This window comes from Macaca fascicularis, chromosome 20 (assembly GCF_037993035.2).
Source record: "Macaca fascicularis isolate 582-1 chromosome 20, T2T-MFA8v1.1".
NCBI classification, from domain to species: domain Eukaryota; kingdom Metazoa; phylum Chordata; class Mammalia; order Primates; family Cercopithecidae; genus Macaca; species Macaca fascicularis.
The window spans coordinates 77,501,753-77,525,917 of NC_088394.1; the positions used below are offsets into that span (position 1 = coordinate 77,501,753).

Below are 24,165 nucleotides of genomic sequence, written 5' to 3' on the forward strand. Positions count from 1 at the left end.
GGACATTGCTGTCCTGTTCTTGTCGTTACAGGCTGCCAACAGCTACCTGCGAGACCAGTGGTTCCATTCCCTGCAGTGGAAGGTAAGTCCTGACTCAGTTGCTTGTTTAAAGTGACTCAGGCAGCGGTGTGATGGCTTAAAGGCAATCTGTCACCCAGAGGCATGAAAGTGGAGAACTCATGCCTTCCAGATGGCTCAGCTGAGGAACTTTGCTCCCCTGTCTAAGAGCCCCTGGCTCTTCGTCCTCTGCTGTTCCCATCCCCTGCAGTGCTGAAATGGCCTTCTCGCCCTGGTGTTCTCAAGCCCTATAGCTGTTTTCCTGCTTCAAAAGGATCATAGAACTTCTTGCTCTCAGAGTGAGGGTGACCCTGAGGGGAGTCCAGCCGGGGAGGCTGGACTTCAGGGTTCAAGATGCTTAGTTGAAAGTAACTTCCAAAGGCCGTGCCAAGTGTAAACTTAACAGAGATTCAAACTCCCGAGCCCTATTTCTGTAGTCTTCACTGCTTTTCAGTTGTCAGATTCTCTGGCCTAATTTTCTGATTCTAGCTCTGCATAGGATGGTTCAGAGCTTTCTGGCATGTAAAGGGAAATTCATCTTGGAGACCCAGGGGCGGATCTCCTAAGAAGGGTCCCCCAGCCACCCGAGGGGGAGCCCGAGTTCTGCCCCATGGCTTAGGCGATAGAAACCCTGACGTCAGGACCAGGGCGTGAAGCATGTACAGTCAGCTTCTCATTCCTGCCCTGCCTCCCTGTCTTTCCTTGTCTTCTGATCTTCTGGTTTAGAACAAGCTTTGACAGGCCCCGGGCCCCACAGCACCAGCAGGGTGTGGCTGGAATGACCAGTGTGTCGTAAGTTGTCATCCTCACAGTAAGCTGGGGAGCCGCAGGGGATGAACAGCTGGCCCCGAGCAGAGCTGGGTGCCGTATCACGTGTTGGGAGGACCCAGGGAACACTCAGGATTCCTCTCATGGCTCCAGAGCGGCTCCCCCAACTGCCAGGGTTGGGGGCAGAAAGACAACCCCAGAAAATGACTTTCCTGGTCCCAGAGAGGGCCCCTCCCCTCCTTTCCCGTGTCAGCGGCTGGTCCTCTTGCTTTGTGCTGTGGGGCCAAGTCTCAGAAACTGAGCTGAGTCTCCAAGTTGGGGCTGCAAAAGGAAAGAGAACTAGTGTTTACTGAGCTCCTACTGTGTGCCAGGACTAGCGTGTTTTGAGCTCCTGCTGTGTGCCAGGAGCTCTGCTAGACTCATCATGTCCATTTCACCGTCACCACAACCGCATAAGGTTGATGATTATCATTGTTGCCATTTCCATATGGGAAAGGTGAGGCTCAGACTGTAGTCCAAGCTCCCGTCGTTAGGAAGGGGCTGAGGCATGGCTCAGCTCGACCTTTCCAGTACCTGTATGTGCTGGAGATTTCTGAATGTAGTGGAGCGGGAAGGCACAGACGTCAGCCAAGCAGGTAAGGTGGTGCTCACCGGCTCGTGTGATCAGCAGATGCTGCTGAGAGCTCCGTTTCCACTGGGAGAACATCTCTGATACCTGATTCTCTCTACGTGCCCAGGTACGAGTGTGTCTTAGGACAGGCAGGGCGTTCGTCAGCACCTACTGGGGACCATCTGGGAGTCAGATGCCAGAGCAGTTGAGAGGGAGGACTGAGCGGTGGTGGTGACGGGGGTACCACCTCTTCCCTTCCCCGTGGTGTTTTGCTTGTGGGGCCTCAGTAAGTGACAGCCTTGCATTTTCTCTTAGCTCAGGACAGGGCAGAATGTACTTGGAGACATACTGCCTACCTGACAGGTTGGGAGAAAAATGCCTTGTTTAAAAGAAGGCCAAGATGAGTATCAATGAAGGCTGTCAGGTGCAGTATTGCACAAGGCTCTGTTTTCTGCCTTTCTCTGGTCTGCATTTTCAACAGTACTTCCACGTGCACCTGGAAGGCAGCATTTGTGAAATCTGTGAGTATTGCATAGCTGCAAGGGGCAACCAAGATGATGGGCACAGAAATGGACTTCAGGAGGCTTTGGCTAGAAAGATGATTTAAAAGCTCGGGCTTGAAACATTCAAATGTCAAGGATTGGCCAGGTGTGGTGGCTCACGCCTGTAATCCTAACACTTTGGGAGGCCAAGGTGGGCGGATAGCCAAACTCAGGAGTTCAAGACCAGCCTGGGCAACATGGCGAAACCCCATCTCTACCAAAAATACAAACAATTAGCCGGGCGTAGTGGTGCGCCCTTGTGGTCCCAGCTACTTGGGAGGCTGAGGTGGGAGGATCACTTGAGCCTGGGAGATGGAGGTTGTAGTGAGCTGAGATCGCTCCACTGCACTCCAACCTGAGTGATAGAGTGAGACTGCCATGCCCCACCCCCAAAATGTTAAGGATTGCATGTGGGATTCACACAGTTGATTGAGCAAGTCTAGAACTGGGATCACTGTTTCTAGCAGCTCTCATGAAGACCTGGATGTTTGCATTCAATTATGGTGGCATCCGGTTTATTTATGGTTGCTAAATTTAATCAACCAGTTTTTAAAAATTTCAGAAAACCTAAATCAGGATGTCAAGGAACTGGCAGATGCCTGGCTGCGTGCCGGCCCACTAGCCAGGCGATCAAGGGGTCTTCATTCTCAGGGTGTAAGCTTTGGCTGTGTCTACAGCATGCTTAAGATGCTAACAGTTTTTCCCCTTGGACTATTGCCCCCCAATAATTTAGGTATGCTGCCACCAGGTGGCAGTGATATTTAACTTGATTTCAATTCCTGTGGCTCTTTGTACCCAGTTTTGGTGATATTTGAGAAGGCATGCTCTCCTTCCTTTTAAAATGGCAAAGAAACGTCAGGTGTTTTGGAGGTACCGCCAGCTAGCAAAATGAGCTGGGAAACCTGAATTTGAACCCTGGTTCTGTGGACAGATTCCAGAACGTGTTCACCTAATTCAGATACCGTTAGTGAGTACCTATGAGACGCCAGGACTGGCCAGATCGTTTCTGGTTCGTTGTCGTTAAGCAAGTAAAAGAACCAAGGCTCAGAGAGAGCAAGTGATTTACCCGTAGTTACCCAGCAGATTTCAGTCCAGATCTGGGCGGCTGTCCTACCTCCTCCTTAATCAAACAGTGCCTTTCTCTGAGACTGGGACTCCGCAGCCCTCCCAGGACTTGACCCCTCTGCTTCTGCTGATATGGCCACTCTCTCCCCTCTTTATTTACAACCACCTATTTGAGGTTTTTCTTTTCTTTTCCTTCCTTGTTTCTTTTCTCTTCTTTTCTCTGTCTTTAACTGGAAAAAAAAAAATCAGTGGAACATCAAAATTGAGGACCTTTAGAAATTCCACCACCTCAGCTTGAATTTTTTAACTTTCTAAATGTTTTTGTCGTTTTCTTTCCTACACCAGTATACATTTGTTTCCTGTGGCTGCAGTGCACACACAGTCAGAACACATTCTTCTGTACGTAAAGAATGCCACCTCTAGCCTGGGGGAAAGTGCAAGACTCTGTCTCAATTAAAAAAAAAAAAAAAGAATGCAACCTCCTAAATACTGTGTTCCCATTGCTTAGTTTTTATCAAGTTGGACTTGCATCTCTACCGGCATTCCCAACAGGGGCCACATCACCCCTAACGGGACCAAAACTGGTTCTTTGAGATTTAAACAAATCTTAATGATTACAATAGTCTGTGGCCCTCCAAAGCTCCACCCTATTCAACGAAATCGTATTCTTGAGTATTTCTCTCAAAGGGAGGACACATAGGGGAGACACTAGAGCTCTTTATGCGGACAGTCATGAAAACAGGGTTGACAACTGCTGCTATAGAATCGACCTCAGATCGTTTTGTGGAAGAAGGCAGAGCGGGGGTAAAATATCCAGCATCTTGTTCACGCTCTTCCATCTGGGTAACAGTGCTGTTTTTGTGGCCTCCGCTCAGAACTTTGAGCTGTTCACACGCAGTCGTAGCCCCCGTGTTGGAGGAGTTTACTCAGCATTGGATGCTGCGTTTTTGTGAATTACTTCCTCTCACTGAATAGGTTCTGTTCCTATCGACATTTGCAGATGGGGAAATCTGAGTGTAGAGAGTATAAGTCATTCGCACAAGGTTCCAAGGCCACCAAGAAGGCAAGCGGGATTAGACCCTGAACATCCTTGCCTCTTTGTCCGAGCAGCTCTGCTCTTCCTCCCAGCCTTCCCGGCCTGGCCTCTGCCGTGTTGGTCTGGGAGATCTGAGGAGGCCTGGAGCCTGCGGGAGGAGGGCCAGGATCTCCCGGCCCAGGGCTGCTCTGCCTCCCAGCATTCGCTAGAGCCTGCAGTCCTGAGGGCCCCTGGGGAGGCCAGCCCTGTTTGGTTTGGGTGGTTCAGCCCTTGAGGCTAATTCCCAGGGGTGTGGAAGCATTAAACAGTTATTCTGGGTTAATGAGGCTTCATTTCTGACTCAGATGCACCTCCTGGCTCCCGCCCTGGCCCTCGGAGGCCAAGCCCTGTGGCAACAGGCCTGTCTGCACACAAGGCTATGAGGGAACAGGCCTGTGTACGCGAGGCCGTGAAGGCCCAGTTTGTGAGGCAAGGCCAAGAGCGTGTTCAGGCTGTGAGGAGACCGTGTGTGTTTACAAAGCAATGAGAAGATTGGCCTGTTTCTGTGTCCAGGGTTTCGAGGTGAGAGACCCAGGTATGCACAGCTGTGAGGGACAAGTCTGTCCATGTGAACAGGCCCAGGTGACAGGTCCAGGCTACCGGGCTGTGAGGAGACACACAGCAGGCTCCTAGAGGAGCCCTGAGAGGCCGGGATGCACCTGCTGTGGGAGCTGGGCTCCTGGTACCTCTCCACCTTCTCGCTTCCTGAGACGGGTTCCTCAGGCCGAGGCACACAAGTCCTGGAAACCAAAATGGTTTTTCCCTGGGGGAAGCGAGGTCACTCAGAACAGCCCCAGGGGCCAAGCCCCAGAGCTGGGGTTCAAGGAGCAGACTGTGTGTCACAAGAAGCTGGCCTATGTTCCTGTCCCAGGGCTGCCAGGGCCAGAGGAGTGCCCTTGGCTCTGGGAAAATCCCAGCCCAGGTTTGGATCCTTTCTGGCCGCCTGCCCTGGCCTCGCTGTCTTCTTCTTGCTGGGCAGATTTCCCAGCCCCCCAGGGGGGCCACAGCCCCTCAGTCACCCCATCCAAGCCCAGGCCTCTGTCCGTCCTCTGTGGAGAAGGGTGGAAAAGAATGTGGGGTGTGTGAGTGTGAGAGTGGGTGTGTGTGCGGGTGAGAATGTGTGTGTGTGAATGTAAGAGTGAATGTGTGAGAGTGTGTGTGAGAGCAAGAGTGACTGTGATTGTGTGTTGTGTGGGGTGACTATTTTATGAGTGTGTGTGGTGAGGTGACTGTTGTGTGTGTGTAGTGTGTGAGGTGACTACGAGTGTGTGTATGTGGCATGTGTGGTCACTATGAGTGCGTGTCACGTGTGGGTGACTGCATGTGTGTGGCATGTGGGGTGACTGTGTTATGAGTGTGTGTGTGTGACGTGTGAGGTGACTATTTTACGAGTGTGTGTGGGGTGTGGGGTGACTATGAGTGTGTGTGTATGTGTGGCATGTGGGGTGACTATGTGCTTGTGTGTGTGTGTGTGGCGTGTGGGGGTGACTGTGGCCTATGGGGTGACTATTTTTTGTGTGTGTGGTGTGTGGGAGTGACTGTGTGTGGCATATGGGGTGACTATTTTATGAGTGTGTGTGTGTGTGTGTGTGTGTGTGTGGCCTGTGGGGTGACTATTTTATGTGTGTGTGTGTTTGTGTATGTGTGCGTGTGGTGTGTGCGGGTGACTGTGAGTGTGTGTGTGGTGTGTGTGGCATATGGGGTAACTATTTTATAAATGTGTGTGTGTGGCATATGAGGTGACTATTTTATGAGTGTGTGTACATGGCATGTGGGGTGACTGTTTTATGTGTGTGTGAGTGTGTGTGTGGCCTGTGGGGAGACTATGAGTGTGCTGGTTTGGAGTGTGTTTATTTGGGCCTCAGTTTTCTCCTCTGTGGAATGGGGATGATCCTGGCGTCTCGTTACTGGGCCGTGTGAGGATCGAAGGCTCTGTTGTTTGTGCAGCTGGCAGAAGGGATCCTGGTAGGAGCCCACACGTGGGAGCCTCTCATGCGCCATCATTAGTGTGTCTCCGAGTGGGTCCGACATGGTGGGAGCAGCTGGCTCAGCCCCTCTCCCCGGCAGCCCCTTCCAGCCCCTGCTGGTGGTCCTGGCTGACTCATGGCCTGTGAGGGCTGGGGTGGGTGGGAAGCCCGCCCTCAGGACCATCTCTGCCTGGGCCTGGCCATGGAGCATCCCCTGTGTCCAGCACTATGTGCCCCTGTGCTCCTTTGAGCCCAGAAACAGTTCTGCGGGGTCCACATCCCTCCCCCATCTCATAGCGGAGGGGACCGAGAGTCCAAGGGGATAAAGGACGGTGCCAAAGCCAGATGCCTCCCAGCAAGGGTCACGATCTCGCTTCCACCTCATGAGTGGCTGCGGCGCCTCGGGAATGAGTCTGTTCCGTGTTCTGTGTTGGGAGCTGGCACTGGGGAACCACCACCCTCAAAGTCCCCAGCACCAAGGCAAAGTGCCTGGGGCTCAGAGAGGTAAAGCCCACCTGGCCGGAAGCTGAGGGCAGGGCCTGGGTCGTCTCCTCCCCACCTGCTGCGCCCTCAGCGGGGCGGGATCCGTCACCCACATCCCCGTGCAGGGGAAAGCCCCGGGGGACCAGGTCAGAATGACAGAGGACCGTTGAGCTGATGCCTCCCCTGGCCCCTCACCGAGGGCCATGCTAGATGGGGGGATCCCTAGGAAAGCGGAAAGCCTGAGGCTCCGGACCAGGCCACCAGTGGGGGCTGTCACGCCCGGCTCTGACCTTCCTCCCGGATCCCACCTCCCCTGAGTCACTTCCTGGTCATGGGAGCCTCCCTGGAGAAGAGCCACTCCTAGTGTCCTAGAGATGTGGCCCCAGGCGCTCTCTCCACCAGGCTGCAAATCCCTTCCCAAGCTCACATCCCCCAAGTCTTCATCCAGCCCAAGCCAAGCCCCCAGTTGCACCCCAAGGCCTCAGCACAAGGCTGGAGCTGGTCCCCGAGTCATGATGGACACTTACTCCTGTGCCGGGCGTGTGCCAGTGCCTCACTTACTCAGCTTGGCAAATCCTCACAGCCCTGAGGAGGTGCCTGTTTCTCCTGTTCTCCCATTGTACAGATGTGGAAACTGAGGCTGAGGTTAAATCACTCACTCAAGGTCACACAGCTATTCAGTGGCTTACCTGGGATTTGAACAGACGTCTGAGTGAGTCCAGAACCTGGGACTTTAGCCACTGGGAGTGTGGCTCCCAACTGCACCTGCACGCATGTACACAGACACACGCTCAGCAGACACTTCTCACACCTGATGTGCACTTGGGAGCAGCACCCTAGCTCCCACCTGTTCTCGTGGCACATCTGGGTAGAGCCTGGGTGTTGCTGGTGCCTGAGGCTTGCATGAGAGCTTTCCATTTTTCCCTACGTCTCCCATCACCATTAGGATTATGTGAATTGGCCAGGTGCAGTGGCTCACACCTATAATCCCAGCACTTTGAGAGGATGAGGCAGGCAGATACTTGAGGTCAGGAGTTCAAGACAAGCCTGGCCAACATGGTGAAACCCCGTCTCTACTAAAAATACAAAAATTAGCCGGGCGTGGTGGCTCAGGCCTGTAGTCCCAGCTACTCAGGAGGCTGAAGCATGAGAATCGCTTGGACCTGGGAGGCAGAGGTTGCAGTGAGCCGAGATGGTGCCACTACACTCCAGCCTGGGTGACAGAGTGAAACTGTGCTCAAAAAAAAAAAAAAAAAGAATAATGTGAATTGATCTCTGACTGGGCAAACCCCTGTTTCTCGTGGAGAAGAGCTGATTGCCTCATCCTGTCTTGCGTGACACCAGCGCAGCCACTGTCAGACCACGTCTCCCAGGCCTGGTGTCAAACTCAGGACTGACCCGCTTCCACATCTTCCGCAAACACACTGGCCGCTGTGTCCCCTGACTTTAAACTTGAGATTTGGAAGCCCACATCTGACCTTGCACCTGACTCCCTTGCTCCACACCATCCCTCACGTAGGTGGCTCCTGGCTGGGCCTATCCCCTCTAGCCCAGCTCATCCCTTGGTCTTCAGGGAAGACGTTGCCCTTGAACCCCACCCCACCTCCGTATTGCCCATCTAACCCTGTCTTGGTCACCTTCCTCCCTCTCTGTGTCCTTTTCTACCGTTTTTACAATCACATCAAGGTCAGTGCCCCCAGCTCCTGCCAGTTCTGACCTTGCAGTTCTCCTCCGAGGCTGCATCCATCTTCACGCGGCCATTTTGGCAGCTGTGGCCAGGCACACAGACAGTCCTGTGAGCCTCGCCAAGTCATGGCAGCTCAGACATCCCAGTGCCGTGCCACAGCTCCTAGGGGAGGCTTCCTAATGGCTGCATAATCGTCCACGAAGAGGCTGGTGCCGTTTACCAAAGGGCTCCTCTGTGGTCGCCATTTGGGTCGTTCCCAGCTTTCCTCAATTATAGATAATGCAGCCATGACCGTCGCGTATCTCAGCTTTCACTTTATTTGAATTACTTGTTTAGGGCAGATTTCTAGAAGTGGCTACTGGGCCAGAGAGAAGGGTATTTTTGGGTGGCTTTCACCACCTATTACCTCTTTGCTCCCAAAATAATACTTTCTACAGTGCTTCAGGGCCAGACTGCCCAGGTTCCAACCCTGATCCACCTCCTACTGGCTGTGTGACGCTGGACTAGTTACTTTCATCTCTGGGCCTCTTGAGTCAAATGAAACCAAGCTCACTGGGTTCTTATGGGGAGTAAATGGGTTCATAGCTGTTCAGTATTTAGAACAGCACCGCCATGTGGTACCCACTCAGAACATTCATTCTTCTTCTCTAATGAACAAGGACAGAGGGAAACAGGCTCTTGGTGCCGGAGGGTGCTAGGAGACAGGGCTGCAGAGGACGGAGGCACATGTGTGGCACACAGGCCACCAACTCGTGAGCCCAGGGCGGGCATCACCCATCAGCTACCACATGCTTTGCCCTGAGGCAGAGCTCTTCTCAGCATAGTCCCTGCCAGGCCACCCAGCTGACAGAGGCAGTGAAAGTGTCCTTCATCCTATGTGAGTGACCGCCCAGGCCTGTGGGGCGAGTGCTGCTGGAGGCCGGGGCAGTGCCACTGGCTCTGACTGTGCCTCCGTGGGACTTTCTCATGGAAGCTTCTGTGGAGCTTCCAGGCAGGCACCGTGGGTCCGTTCTTGGAGGGCCCTACCCTCCGAGAAGGAAGCAGAACCGGGGAGGGGGCAAGGATGGGCGGGAGTCGGCCTCAGTCCTCTTACAGGCCCGACCACCTGCCTGCTTTGTCCAGGTTGAAAAGGCAGGAATTCTATCCAGATTAATTTCTGGCACTCAGTCAAAGAGGGCTTTGTGACCTCTTAAGAGGGGATCAAAGGGATTCAGTGGGGAACTGTGAAAGGAGGGGCATTCCCCAGAGGCAGGGGGCCCAGCCCGCTCCAAGACTGCAGGAGGGGCCCTCAGCGGGAGGTACAGCTGGTGAGCAAGCAAAGGCCTTCAAGGCCCCTACAGAGGGGAAGCGAGTCCAGCCCAGCAGCCTCTTTATGCACATGTTCAATCCAAATGGGGAAACTTTTTGGGGCCAGGCTGCTGGTCCCCTGCAGCCTGCGAGGGCCACAGTCACCAGCGTCTCCCAGCCACAGCCCAAGCCCCACAGTGGGTCATCAGGGACCCCATAACTAGTAACCAGGGCTGCTTCAGGGGTTGAAACTAACAAGTGGCAGAGGGCCAAGAGCCTTGGGAAGGAGAGCCCATGCTCTTGAGGGCTTTCATTACAGTAGAGGGAGAGAAAAACAATTATTAGGCACCTACTAGGGTCAGGAGCTCTGCTGGGGGCTTTTCTTTGTATTATCTTGTGAAATCTTCTCAAAATTTGGTTAAGCCTGTCTTGAAGGAGGAGCTGAGTAAGCAGAGAGGCCTGTCCAGGATCACACAGCTAGAGACAGGCAGGGCTGGGAATTGAACCCAGGGGACAGGAGGATGGGTCTTTTGTCCTCTTCCGTTGGAGCCCACAGAGCTGCCACTTTGCCCAGCTGGAGCTGTTGTCTTTGGAAGAGACACAGGTCGTTTTTGAAAGACACAGGTCGTTTTTGAAATAAACTTCTCATTGAAGGATAAAATACATCTAGAAAAGTGTACAAATCAAAAAGAGTTGCCATTCACCTCGGCCCCTCCTCCCCACCATGGGCAGCCACGGCTATCCTGACTTCTAGCAGCGTAGATGAGCTTTGCGTATACTTGAGCTTTATCTAAATGGACTCAGACACTCTGAACTCTTTTGAGACTGGCTTCTTGTGATTTATCTGTGTTGTGTGTAGCAACAATTTGTCTATTCACTTTGCTGGGTGGTGTTCTGTTGTATGCTTAGTCTCTGTTAACTTGTTCATTCTATGGGTAGGTCTTTCCAGCTTGGGGCTGTTACCAATAGGCCATTGTAAACGCTGTAGTGCACATCTTTTGGTGAGCGTGTGTCCGTGGTCCTGTTGAGTATGTGCTTGGGGACTGAATTGTCATTCATTGACGCTGCCCTGCAGTTTTGCAAAGTGGTTGCACTAGTGTATACTTGCACCAGCAGTGTGCAAGAGCCCTAAGACATAGGGCATTTAAAAACTGGCATTGATTAAGTTTTTTAGAATACCAAAAAGGACAAAGAGAACTAAGAAAATTCCCACTATCCATAAATCTCTCTTAACCTCTTTTACATTTTAAAAAATCAAGCTGTTGTCTACATGTAACAAAATGTAATGCCCTGACTGTTGAGTGTGAGGTAGTTCTACTGTTGTATTCACCTGAGTAACCACCACCTGTATCTCTATCACCCAGAAAATCTCCTCGCGCCCCTTTCCAGCCAGCTCCTTGTCCTGCCAGACATCCTCTGCGAACATTTAAGAAAAATAAAATGCACGTGCCTAGGTGGTACTCCTGAAAAGTATAGAAAGGTATAAAATGAAAAGTTGGCCTCCACTCGTTCAAGTCCATTTTCCCCTAGGCAGTCACTGTTAGCGGCTGCACGGGGCTTCTCAGAAAGTGCTTATGAATATTCCTTTGTAAACACCACACAGATTTTATCATCCACGCTGTTCCATTCCATACTCCTTAATATATGTTGCGGCAGTGTCCTGCAGTAGCACACAAATCCATGCCATTTTCTTTTCCAGTTTCATAGTCTTCCCTTCAGGCAGAGTTTAAGGTGGATGGAACTTTAGATCCTTTAGGAAAATGCTGTCATCCACAAAGGGAGACTGAGTTTCTGACGGGAAGGAGAGGTTTATTGAGCATCTACTATCCACAGGCCAGAGGCAGTACAAGGTGGTTTGCTGCCCAGGCTTCACTGCCCCCCAGCTCGGAAGCCCGGAAGCACACCCCAGGGACCAGGGTGGAGTGAGCTGCCCCCGGCTGCAGAGCTGGGAAGTGGAGGTGCGGGGTTTGCACCATGTGCCTGGGTCACCCAGCCTTGCCTTGCACTCTCCTGTCCCTGGCCAGGGCTTCCTCCGCTCTACATAAGGGCCAGCCTTGGGCTTTGGGACATTCAAGACCCCCCCCGCCCCCACCTTCTGTGTAAAGGTCTTTCCTGAGCCTCAGAAATGACGCATTACAGCAGCTTCCCAAACTGCCAAGGAAGAAGTGGCGTTTGTGGGTTGTCATCGTTTCTTCTGGGCAAGGAAGGGGGGACCCGAGCGTTCGTGTGTCATGCAGCGCAGGCTTTGATGAGGCTGATGAGTCATCGAGCCATACAAGGGAGTTTTTCATGTAAACGGTTTGTGGGTGAACTTGTTTTTTGCCCTTTAAGGCAGAATTTTATGTTTTTCTTTTTCTCGCCCTTTAAAGACAAGTTTTTAAAACGTAAACGGGAGGTAGCGTCTTGATGAGCAAGATCTTTTGTTCCACGGGCGTCTGCAGTGGGTCTCTTTCGCCGCCAGTGGTGGGCAGTGGAGGCCCCTGGGCTGGGTTGCTAATCTGCACTTGTGGGACACGGTGTCCACCCTGGAAGAGGGAGGTGGCCTGCCGTCCTTTTGTTGGCCTCCAGGGCTCCCACCTGCTGGCCTGTTGGCTCAGAAACGAGGCCAAACAGACACTCAAAAAATAGCAGTGCTTGTCCCCACAGAGGAATTAGGCCCTTGCTTCACTGAGGGATGATCAGAAAATACCCAGCGGGACAGCCGGCTAAGTCTGGAAGGGAAGGTGTTTGGGAGAGAGGCTAATTGACCGCGAGATGATGCCAGAACAACTAGGGCCCTGGGGGCTGTTGTCCACATTCTGCTCCCCGGAGTACCCTGCTGCACTCTCAGAACCAACAGATTGTTTTGCAGAAACCCTTGAGAGGCACAGAGACCCCCTTTCGGAGAAACTGAGGTCACTCCTAATGGAGCCTGCTGGCACGTGGCGGCAGAAGGCCAGGGGGTTTGTGTCCAGCGGGAGCTGGCACAGGCTTGGCCCATTCCATTTGGAAGACTGGGCTGAACCTGACCTCTGTCCAGGAGTACAGGGACCTTAGAAAGCACACCCCAGACATCAGGGGCCAGCCTGACACCGGCTGGGCGCAGAAACAGACTCAGGCAGACCATTCATCGTGTCTGTTGACTTTTGAGACTTTAAGTCTGCAACCAGTCTTCCATCCCAGAGGGTCCTTATCATCCCAGGCGTCCTGGCCACTGCAGACCTGGGGATTTTGAACCAGTAGCTCAGTGGTTTTCAGAGTGAAGTCCCAAGACCGGCAGTATCTGCATCACCTGGGAACTCTCTAGAAATGCCAGTCTTCAGTTTCACAAACTCTGAGGTGGCAGGATGAGAGCAGCAAACTATTTTAGCACATCCTCCGCGGGACTGTGAGGCACTCCAGCGTTTGAGAACCACTGCAGTCGTGTGAAGAGAGGGGAAAGAACAATAAACCTCTATTGAGTGTCTACTGTTTTCCATCTGCTTTATCTTCATTATTTTCTTTAGGCTGCACAGTGTCCCTGGGTTTTATATCTCCATTGTATGAACACGAGTCTGACTCTCAGATTAACCTTCTCGTGCATCCAAGCCGGAATTCAGACCCAGAGTCTGAAGCCTCCTTCTGTAACCATTTCACCTTCTTACTGGGTTTCTCACAGCCTGAGATCAAGCATGGATGACTAAATGTGTCCATAGCTTTTGGGTTACTCTGCCAGAATCCCCTCCGTTTGTGCAGGACACTTAGAATTCACTGTGGCGAACACCATCGAACTCACACTCCTAGGACGTTGGGCTTCTGTGGGTGAGTAGAGTCCTCTGCATGAGTGTCTGAGGAGCCGCCTCCCCAGGGAAGGCACAAGTGAGCCTTCTCCTGTATTCAAGCATGACAGCATTACCTGGCTTGAAACTCACATTAGAGACTTACTGAACATTAATTTATTAAAGAACAGGATCCTTCTCCAGGATTCTCATAAATTAAGGCCCTTTGTAGTAGGCGCCGGTGACTCCTACCCAGAGAAGGCAGCCGGGAAGGATGGAGGCTTCCAAACAAAGCCATGAACAGATCAGATGTCCTTTGAAGTGCTGCAAGCACTAGATAAAGTTCTTAGTAAAATAAACAACAGAGGCCCCTGTGGAGATGCTACCGTCTTGAGGCCTGGCAAGGGAAATCCTTATTTGGGATAGAGAGAGTTCCCTTTATCAGGCCCAAAGGAAACAGAGCCTGTGGTGTGTCCCTCACTGTATTTCAAAAGGGTTAGGAAACTCGCCTGGGGCTGCCCGCCTCACACCACAGAGGAAGAGCAGGCTCTGGTACAGTATTTGCAATTTTTATTTATTTGGTGGGTTGCAATTAATCAGGGTTGTTTTCTGCAATGCCCTGAAAATGCCACCTTATATTAATGATTCATAAGAGGTGTTCCCCACCCCCACCCTGTAGTCTTTAATGTTGGGTGCAAATTCCTCTTTCCCTCTGGGTGGCCTTGGTCAAGAGGGGAGGGCCAGTTACTGAGGTTCAGGAGGCCAAGCTGGTGGCGTGTCAGAAAGACCCTGAGAAGGATCGGCACACAGAGCAGAGTCAGGGGGAAGGATTTGGTTGGCTTCATTTTACTTTTTTTTTTTTTTTTTTTTTTTTTGAGACGGAGTCTCGCTCTGTCGCCCAGGCTGGAGTGCAGTGGCCGGGTCTCAGCTCACTGCAAGCTCCGCCTCCCGGGTTCACGCCATTCTCCTGCCTCAGCCTCCGGAGTAGCTGGGACTACAGGCGCCCGCCACCTCGCCCGGCTAGTTTTTTGTATTTTTAGTAGAGACGGGGTTTCACCATGTTAGCCAGGATGGTCTCGATCTCCTGACCTTGTGATCCGCCCGTCTCAGCCTCCCAAAGTGCTGGGATTACAGGCTTGAGCCACCGCGCCCGGCCTCATTTTACTTTTTGAAAGGTATATCCTACCTCTGCTTAGTGACCCTTGAAGTGGGGAAAAGCACACAGACTGGGAAAATTGATACAAATTGATCTGGAGTAACACCCACCAGGTGTGAGGAGGGAAAAGCCAGATGCAGACGTAAGTATTGTGCAATGCCATTTGTGTAAAATGAAATGAGGACCCCACAAAACCTGTCTGTATTGGGTTGGTGCAAAAGTCATTGCAGTTTTTGCCATTGAAAGTCTGTTGCCAGACAAATAGATAATATATATTTGTATTTGATTAAACGTGACCATGGAGAAAGAGATGAAATGATAGACGTCAAGGGTCTACAAATGGTCTGGCCCAGCGCCTGTTTTTGTAAATAAGAGGTTTTCGGGGTGGCGGGGACAGCTCTGCCCATTTTGGGGGAGGGGGACACAGCTTTGCCCATTCCTGCTGTGGCATTACGCTGGCGGCAACAGAGATGGCATGACCCGCAGAGCCTAGACTATTATTATCTGGCTCTTAGGAAAATGGTTTCTGGACCCCAATATATAACATGGTCTCACATTTTTGGAGCTCACATGGTGAGCATGGAGTTAGCATGGATTCAGGCGGTGGCCGGAGGGAGGGCAGAGGTGAGGTTAAAAATAAGAAAGCCAGCATGTATGATGCAGCTGAAACTTACGTGCAGTTTTACATTGGGCTGGGGGTGTGTGTGTGTGTGTGTGTGTATGTGTGTTTAACTGGGTTGTGGGTGTCTGTGCGTGCACACGCATGCACCATGATACAAGTGTGCGGGCCGTGAGCTCTCCGTGCTTTAGTTCTTGTCCTCTGTATGATTCTGAATTTTTCAAAGAACATGCATTTCAAAAATCAGATTATCCATCTACTAGACCACTGAAAAGTCAAAAGTAGTAAGATCTCAGATCCCTTCCAGTTCTCTTTAAGAATATCGGATTCTGGCCGGGCGTGGTGGCTCATGCTTGTAATCCCAGCACTTTGGGAGGCTGAGGCAGGTGGCTCACCTGAGGTCAGGAGTTCAAGACCAGCCTGGTCAATGTGGTGAAGCCCCATCTCTACTAATAATACAAATTAGTTGGGCGTGGTGGCAGGCGCCTATAATCCCAGCTACTAGGGAGGCTGAGGCATGAGAATCACTTGAACCCAGGGGGCGGAGGTTGCAGTGAGGCAAGATTGCGCCACTGCATTCCAGCCTGGGTGACAGAGTGAAACTTTGTCTCAAAAAAAAAAAAAAAGAATATGGGATTCTGACCAATTTAAGAATTCTGGGGAAGCATATAATTCCATTACCATGATCCCAATTTCTGAAATCTTTGGAGAGTTTTTTCCTTTATTTCTCTTTAATTGAATGTACAACACATGAATGGCTTCCTGCAATAATTTGAAACATTGCAGATAAAGCTGAGCCCTACCCGTTGGTCCTCCCCCAAGCCACTTCCTTCTCCAAAGAAGACAGCTGTCACCAGCCGGACTTGGTCCCCACCCCCTATCCCCCTGAAGCCCCGTGAATTAGATCATCTATATGTGCACGTCAGCATAGATTTATGTATGTATTTGCTTCTGTTCTTAACAGCGTGTCGTGCAAATGGAATCCATGGCAGATCTTGTAACCCTTCTTCCTTCTTTTTAACTGCTGTGTGTTGTTGCAGTGTGGGGACCACAGTGTAAGCACTTCTCTTTTGATGGACATTGAGGGGGTTTCTGGTCACCCATTTTTTTTTTTTTTTTTTTTTTTTTTTGAGACGGAGTTTCGCCCTTGTTGCCCAGGCTGGAGTGCAATGGCGCAATCTTGGCCCACTGCAACCTCTGCCTCCTGGGTTCAAGCAATTCTTCTGCCTCAGCCTCCCAAGTAGCTGCGATTACAGGTGCGTGCCACCATGCCCAGCTAATTTTTTTTGCATTTTTAGTAGAGACAGGGTTTCATCATGTTGGCCAGGCTGGTCTCAAACTGCTGACCTCAGGTGATCTGCCTGCCTCGGCCACCCAAAGTGCTGGGATTACAGTTGTGAGCCACTGCACCCAGCTAGTCACCTTTATTTTTTTAAAGACATTAACTGTCTTTAGTCATTATCCTACTGAACTCAATAGGTGTCGTTTATCAAGCCTGAAATGTGACATTTAATTCTTCCAACAGCTCCAGGACGCAAATGCTACTATTATCCCCATTTTACAGATGAGGAAACTAAGGTTCAGAGAGGTGATGTAGTTTGCCTAAGGCCGCACAGCTCATAAGGAGCAGAAAAGAAATTCAAATGTAGATCTGCCTGACTCTCCATTTGTGATGATGCACACGTCTGCGAGCAAAAACACGGCTTGCTTGAGCCTCTGAGCTCCCAGGAGTGTGCAGGCTGGTGGGGGAGGCAGCTGGCCTATAGGTCGTAGAGTGAGCAGAGACTGGTGAGGGAGTAAGTGCTGGCATGCTGAGCATGGGGCTGGGACCTGCCAGTGTCCCTGCAGAGCTGCGATCAGAGCGGGAGACTGTGCAGCCCCTCCCCGGGGCACTGGTGGTGGCATTTGGTAGCAGCTGGGGCTGGGCCACTGTGGAGGCAAAGGCCAGAGTGGACAAGGAAGCCTGGAATTTCCCTGCCATGGTGTTCCCGGTGGGGTCAGTGTCCCAGGGCTCCCATGAAACAGCACACACTTCTCTCTCCAGTTCTACAAGGCCATGCACCCTCCGGGGGTTCCTTCCAAGTCTTACCTCTTGTAGCTTTTGGTGGCTCCAGGGATTCCTTGGTGTCTAGGCCTGTTCAGGCTGCTATAACAAAATACCCTCTAAACTGGGTGGCTTACAAGCAACAGAAATTCGTTTCTCACGCATCTGGAAGACGGGAAGTCCACCATCAAGGTAGATTGGTGAGGGCTCGCTTCCTGCGTCACAGAGGGTGCCTTCTCGCTGTGTCTCACATGGGAGGGGCGAGGGAGCTCCCTCAGGCCTGTTTTCTAAGGGCACTGATCCCATTCGTGAGGGCTGCACCCTCATGACCTAATCACCTCCCTGAGGCCCCATGTCCTAACACCCCCACAGTGGGGATTAGGTTTCAACAATGAATTTTTTGAAGATACAAACATTCAGACCCGAGCACTTGACTTGGCTTGTGGCCGCCTCACTCCGGTGTCTGCCTGTGTGGTCGCATGGCCTGTGCCTCCTCTGTCTGTCCTTTGTATCCTTTCTGGGGACACTTGTCACTGAATTCAGGACCCACCAGATAATCCAACGTGATCTGCCCATCTCAAGATCCCAAACTTGGGATGTGGCATTCACAGATGGCAGGGGTTTGTTGTGGACATAACTTCTTTGGGGCCACCTGTCACCTCATGACCCAGGCAGGAGTTTCCCTCTCTTAGGAAACGTGTCTCCGGGCACAGCCCTCCCCCCAGAGCATCTTGACACATGCACGGGCAGGAAAAAATCCCACAGCTCTCGGCCCACCCCCGCCTGCACGGGACTCTCCGAGGGGACTGTGCCTGGGATTTGATTAAGGAACCCTGAGAAACTGGCCTGTCCTCATCACAGCCAGAACATAACACACCCGAGGTGACTCTCCTTATTGTCCCTTCTGTCACCTCTCGTCCCTCCCCTTGTCCTCCTCTCCCCCGTCTCCCTCCTCCTTGGAGAAGACACCCGTGGCTTCTGCCTGCACCGGAGAATGTTTTCCCCTCTTTCCCTCTTTCTATAGCCTGTTCAGAATCTTCACTTGAAACCCGCTGAACTGGGTGTTCCTGCCCCGGTTCAGCCTCCTGTCTGCACAGCCTCGGGTCAGCCTCAGAGCAGGGAACCCAGGAGGACGGGAGGGGCGGTCTGGCTGTGCTGAGTTTTAGAATTCTGAAAGAGGGGCGTCTGTTCTAGTCCATGAGGAAATGCACTTCGCCAGGCCCACCCCACACTGGCCCACCCTTGCAGGCTGTTTTTCCACTGCGCTCAGGTTTCCTGGGGGAACAGCCCCCGCTGGGGTGAGGGCCACGTGCAGACCAGAGAGCCTTTCCAGAATGCCAAGGGCAAGTCCAGGATTGTTCCTGTGTGTGCGGCTCAGTCCCTTCAAGGACCAGAGCTCAGGACCAGGGGGTGACCCTGAGCCAGAGTCCTGGTTCCTACAGGGCCGGCTGTGACCTGGAGTGGGTTACCTTTTCCTCTGTGTGTTGTGGTCCTCGAGTCTGTAGCATGGGGGTCCCACCTGTTGACCCCTAGCTGTGCCACATTCAGATCACCTGGAGATCTTAAATATTCTCTTGTTTAGTGCGGTGAAATATGCATGAGGCATCATTTGAACTATGATTAGGTGGCAGTTCAGTGGTTCATTCACATTGTTGTGCTGCCATCACCACCATCCGACTCCAGAACTTTCTCCTCTTCCCAGATGGAAACTCTGTCCCCATTACCCCCTCCCCCAGCCCCTGGCATCCACCATTCTGCTTTCTGTCTCGTAAGAATTTGTCTACTCTAGGGACCCCATATGCATGGAATCACACAAGATTTGGCCTTTGGTGGCTGCCTTATCTCAATGCCTCATGTCCCAGGGTTCATTCAGACTGTGGCGTGCGTCAGGATTTCCTTCCTTTTTAAGGCAGAATAATGCTGCAGTGAATGGGTAGACCACACCTTATGTCTCTCTTTATCTATTGGTGGACCTGGGTTGCCTCTGCCTTTTGGCTGTTGTGAATGACGCTGCTGTGAACATGGGTGTGCAAATGTACTTTTAAATATACCGGCGCTCAAAAAAGTCCTGATGCGTAGGTTCCACCCACACCCAACACCAGTCTGATGGGACTGGCCTGGGGTTGGACTCTGTTCTTGGAATTCTAAGCCCCTCGGGTGGTTTTAATGTGTAGCCAGGGTCAAGAACCCTGCCTGACAGAGTCATCTGGGGCACACATCAGCACGGGGCCCAGTATATAGGAAGCCCTGGGCTGTTGGCTGGCCTGATGGTGGCTGCTGGTGTCGGCTGATGTGCGACTTTGTGTGAGAGGACAGCTCGGGGCCGGAATCCTCCCCGACAGCTCCTCCTTGCCAGGGACCCTGTGCGAGCCCCATGCTGACGTCCCTGCCTGAATTCTCTTGGAAGTTCCTCCCGTAGCCTCCTGGGTCTCCAGGTGGCTCCCTCTGACCTCACTGATGATGCAGGTGCCCAGATGTGCTGTTTCTGACACAGGGCAGGGCCAGGGCTTATGCAATCGGGTAATGGGCTGGGGGCAGGCCTTGGGGCAAAAGTCAGCATTTCTGTCCCCTGATGCAGCAAGAACAGAAGACGTCAGGCCCCCACAATGCCCCAGGGAAAGAAAACCCAACCAATTCCAAACACAGCTCACACCTTCCCAACCACAGTTGCAGAGGGCTCTGCTGCCCTCTGTGAAATGAGGTGCCGGATGGCTCAGCTCGAATCACTGCAGTAAGATGGCAGAGTGACTGGGACCGGGCGTCCTGGGGTCAGTCCTTGCTTGCTCCTTATAGCTGTCTGGGCTTCCAACAGCTGCTATGACAAATTTTCATAAATTGTGTTGCTTAAAGCCACAAAAATTTGTTCTCATACAATTCTGGGGCCAGATGTCCAAAATCAAGGTGTCAGCAGGGCCACGTTGCTTCTGAGACTCTAGGGGAGGGTCTTTTCCTGGCCTCGCCCAGCTTCTGATGGTGTCCAGCAATCCTTGATGCGCCTTGGCATCCAGGCTCTGCCTCCATACATGGAGGTCTCTCTGGAGTGTGTGTTTGTGTGTGTCCACATGGCCTTTTTATAACGACGCCAGCCATTGGATTTAGGGCCAACTCTAATCCAGTGTGACCTCATCTTAACTTGATTATATCTGCGAAGACCCCATTTCCAAAGAAGGTCATAGTCACAGATACTGGGCTTAGGACTTGGGCATATGTTTTGGGCAGACACAGTCCAACCCACAACACCAGCTGTGTGACCTGGGCAAGGTGTGAGCCCCTCCTCTCCTCCGCAGCATGTCCACCGTGAAATGAGGCATGTAGGTGAGAACCTTGCTTCTTAGAGGGCTCAGAAACATCTGTCTCACCTGGAAGCTGCTTGAATGCAGATTCCCAGGCCTTGCCCAGCTCTGCTGAGCTGGAATCTGCATGGTAACCAGACCCCTAGGCAATTCCTGTCCACATGAATGTTTGAGAGTTGCAGGGTAGGTGAAAGGATTTGGTGCAGGGCCTGGCCTAAAGCAGCACCTGACGCATGTTAGCCATCAATGCCAATTTTCATTCTCCCCACTGCCCGTTCTACCTGCAACAAACACCAAGAGCACCTTCCCTGGGTGGCTGCAGTCACCATCTAACATATCGAAGGAACAGGTGACACGTCATCCCTGCCCCTAAGGAGCTCCTAGCTCAGCGAGGAAAACAGCTACATACAATTTTTTTTTTAATGTGCTCAAACACATCCACATGATGATTGGATTTTGCCCACGGCGCAGCTGGCCTGAAGAGCCAGGTAGGATGTAGTACTCAGCTGGGAGCCTGGCACCAAGGCCAGCTCATCTCCTCAACAGCCAGGCACGTGGTTACCTAGGCAACCAGCCGATGCCGCAGAGACGGTGGAGCAGGACGCCCGCCTGAGTTCCCACTGTTTGTTTCCTTGGAAGCAGCATCGACCACCGGAGGCCACCACCGGTGGGCACTTGGGGCTGAGTGCCCAGGCGTTTTCCCCTCTTGCAAACAAATTGCCCATCTCCCCAGGAGCCAGCTTTTTAGGCAGGTGTCCACTTGGCACCCAGCTGCACCAGCCTGCAACTGCCGCTGGGAAGCCGAGGAGGTGAGGCTCAACTCTCCGATTTAAAGGCAGCAGAAGCATTGATCAAGGCCTAGAAAGTGCTCAGATTTGCCTCTCAGAGTAGCATGATGGTCAGGTGCTCAGGATCCAGAGCTAGACCTGGATCCCAATTCTGCCTGGCTCTTAGTAAATGCATGAGTTACCTCTCTCAGCCTCGATGTTCTCATCTGTAAAATGGGACTTACATTATACCACTCACCTCATTGAGTGGCTGGGATGATTTAAAATGTATTTATACAAAGTGCTTAGCACAGGACCTGGCCTATGGAGTGCCCTCCAGAAGCGATGGCTTTTCCGCTGTCTTGTCACTTGTCGTTCATCACAACCCAGTATGTATGGTGGTTGTTCTTGGAAAATGTCAGCACTGGATACGTAGTAGCCATTATGACTGTAATGAGTAGTTTTGTTAGAATGTTCTGTGCCCTGCCTCACCCTTCAGCCAGACGGGGAGTGTGCAGGGGCTGGTTTGTCTTATCTCTGTATGATTTCCCCCACTCCCCGCCCCTCCATAGAGACAGTGCCCCACTCAGCGTAGGCGTCCCTCCACCCACCTTGAAAACATGAGTCCTGAAAGGTAAGCATTGATTAATTCATCTGTAAATTAGTTGGACCAGCAGGTAACAGAGTTCAGTAATTGTGTGGGGTAAATCGGGGTCCCCTAAAAGACCCCTTACACGCTGTGACCCCTTACACGCTGTGCTGTCCTGTGGCAAAACTTAAACTGATTCAGTGCAGTTGAGGCACAGGGGCAGGGCAAAAAGCAACAATATATGTGCATAGCAGCACTCTTCGTGATAGCCTACGGTGGAGACAACCCAAGAGTTCATCAGCGGATTAACAGACAAAGAAATTGCAGTATATCCGCCGGGCACGGTGGCTCACCTGAGGTCAGGAGTTCGAGACCAGCCTGGCCAACGTGGCGAAACCCCGTCTTTACTAAAAATGTAAAAATTAGCCAGGAGTGGTGGCAGGTGCCTGTAGTCCCAGCTACTCGGGAGGCTGAGGCAGGAGAATTGCTTGAGCCTGGGAGGCACAGTTTGCAGTGAGTTGAGATTGCGCCACTGCACTCCAGCCTGGGTGACAGAGCGAGACTCCATCTCAAGAAACAAAGAAAGAAAGAGAGAGAGAGAGAGACAGAGAGAAGAAGGAAGAGAAATAAATTGTAGCATCTCCATGCAGTGGACCGTTAGTCATGGAAAGGGGTGAAGCCCTGACAGCTGCCACAGCCGGATGAACCTTGAGGATGTTGTGCTAAGTGGACAAAAGGCCACATCGTGTATGATTTATATGCAGTGGAAGACACATTTTAACCCACAACAGTTTTGGCAGACATGGTTCCACCCACACCACCAGCTGTGTGACGTGCGCAAGGTGTGAACCCCTCCTCTCCTCTGTAACACGTCCACCTTGTAGAGGAGAGGAAGTGGGGCATATGGGTGAGAACCTTGCTGCTTAGAGGGCTCACGGACATCTGTCTCACCTGGAAGCTGCTTAATGCAGATTCCCAGGCCTCATCGTGGTCACAAAAGGACACATAGTGTATGATTCCATATATATGCAATGTTCGGAATAGGGGAATCCAGGGACAGAAAGCGGATTGGTGGTTGCCCAGGGGATGGGGGAGAGTATAATAGGAAGTAACAGCTTAAAAAGGTTTCCTTGGAAGTGATGGAAAAGGTTTGGAAATAGTGGTGGTGGTTACACAACACTGTGCTAAATGCCACTCAACTGTTCACTGTAAAAGGGTTAATGGTGGCCGGGTGCAGTGGCTCATGCCTGTGATCCCAGCACTTTAGGAGGCCAAGGTGGCGGATCATCTGAGGTCAGGAGTTCAAGACCAGCCTGGCCAACATGGTGTGAAACCCCATGTCTACTAAAAATACAAAAATTAGCCGGGTGTGGTGGCAGGCGCCTGTAGTCCCAGCTACTCCGGAGGCTGAGGCAGGAGAATCACTTGCACCCAGGAGGCAGAGGTGGCAGTGAGCCGAGATCATGCCACTGCCTGGGTGACAGAGCAAGATTCCATCTCAAAAAGTAAATAAATAAATAAATAAAGTAAATGGTTAATTTCATGGTGTGTGAATTTTTCCTCAATGAAGTAAATCTATATGTATGTGTGTATAGTGATGGCAGTCCCCTGGTCCCTCAGAGAGCCTGGTTTCTCAGGCCAGAGTGATGGGCTGTGACTGGTGAAGCCCCTGTGTGATTCCCAGAGGCACTGGGGTTGTCCCTACCGAGCCTGGGGCAAGAAAAGAATCCCAATCGGAGAGAAAAAAAATAGTATTCAATCCAATCCCAGAAGCACCGTTGGACCCTAAAGCTCTGACCTATAACAAAAACAAACAAAACACGCATTTACAGTATTTCTTTAAGAATGAGATTTTGGGGGTGTCACTTTCTAGTGAAGTGGAATATCTTCTTGTCATTTTATACTCCACAATTAGATCACAGATGCCCTCCAGTCACCATGGTCCTGGCGCCCATGTGTTTCACTGGAAATGTGCACAGATAACTGGGACAGTGCTGCCTCCTTCCCTGGGAAATTGTAGCCAAAGCGCCGAGGCTGATTTAGTGACATGGATTGTGTGGGCTAGCAGGCGTGGGGAGTAAGGCCAGGGCGCTGTGTTTGACCCAGGGTGTCTCTGTGGGGGGTGCACCAGCAGGGAGCTGAGAGGTTATGAGCTGGTTTTAGGTGATGGTGAAGACTTGGCGGCCAGAAGGGCAGTTTGGGGGTAACACTTATGAGGCCTGCATGATATCTGAAGGTAACCTGACAGTCTGTGATGCTCACAGGATTGAAGGGAAGCTATTCTGGAGGACTCGAGAAGGCCAAAAATGCTACCTCGCAAGTGTCCAGTCCTCCCGGAAGCCATGGCTTGCTGGAGATAGCAAATTATTTCCTACACGCTTAGCATCTGCAGCCATAGCGAGTCTTGAATCAGGGAAGC

General features: G+C 51.9%; 1 protein-coding gene across 3 annotated transcripts in view; it reads left to right on the forward strand.

Moving 5' to 3' along the window:
* Positions 1-24,165, forward strand: part of CMIP (c-Maf inducing protein) — a 267,195-nt gene that overhangs the window by 175,508 nt on the left and 67,522 nt on the right. For 2 of the 3 annotated variants that reach the window (XM_005592633.5, XM_065537566.2), the window contains one exon: positions 32-82. In XM_005592633.5, coding sequence (XP_005592690.1) covers positions 32-82 — 51 coding nt within the window. Of the gene's footprint in view, positions 1-31; positions 83-13,795; positions 13,831-24,165 lie in introns of those variants that run through there. The other variant, XM_005592637.5, reaches the window with a different exon arrangement.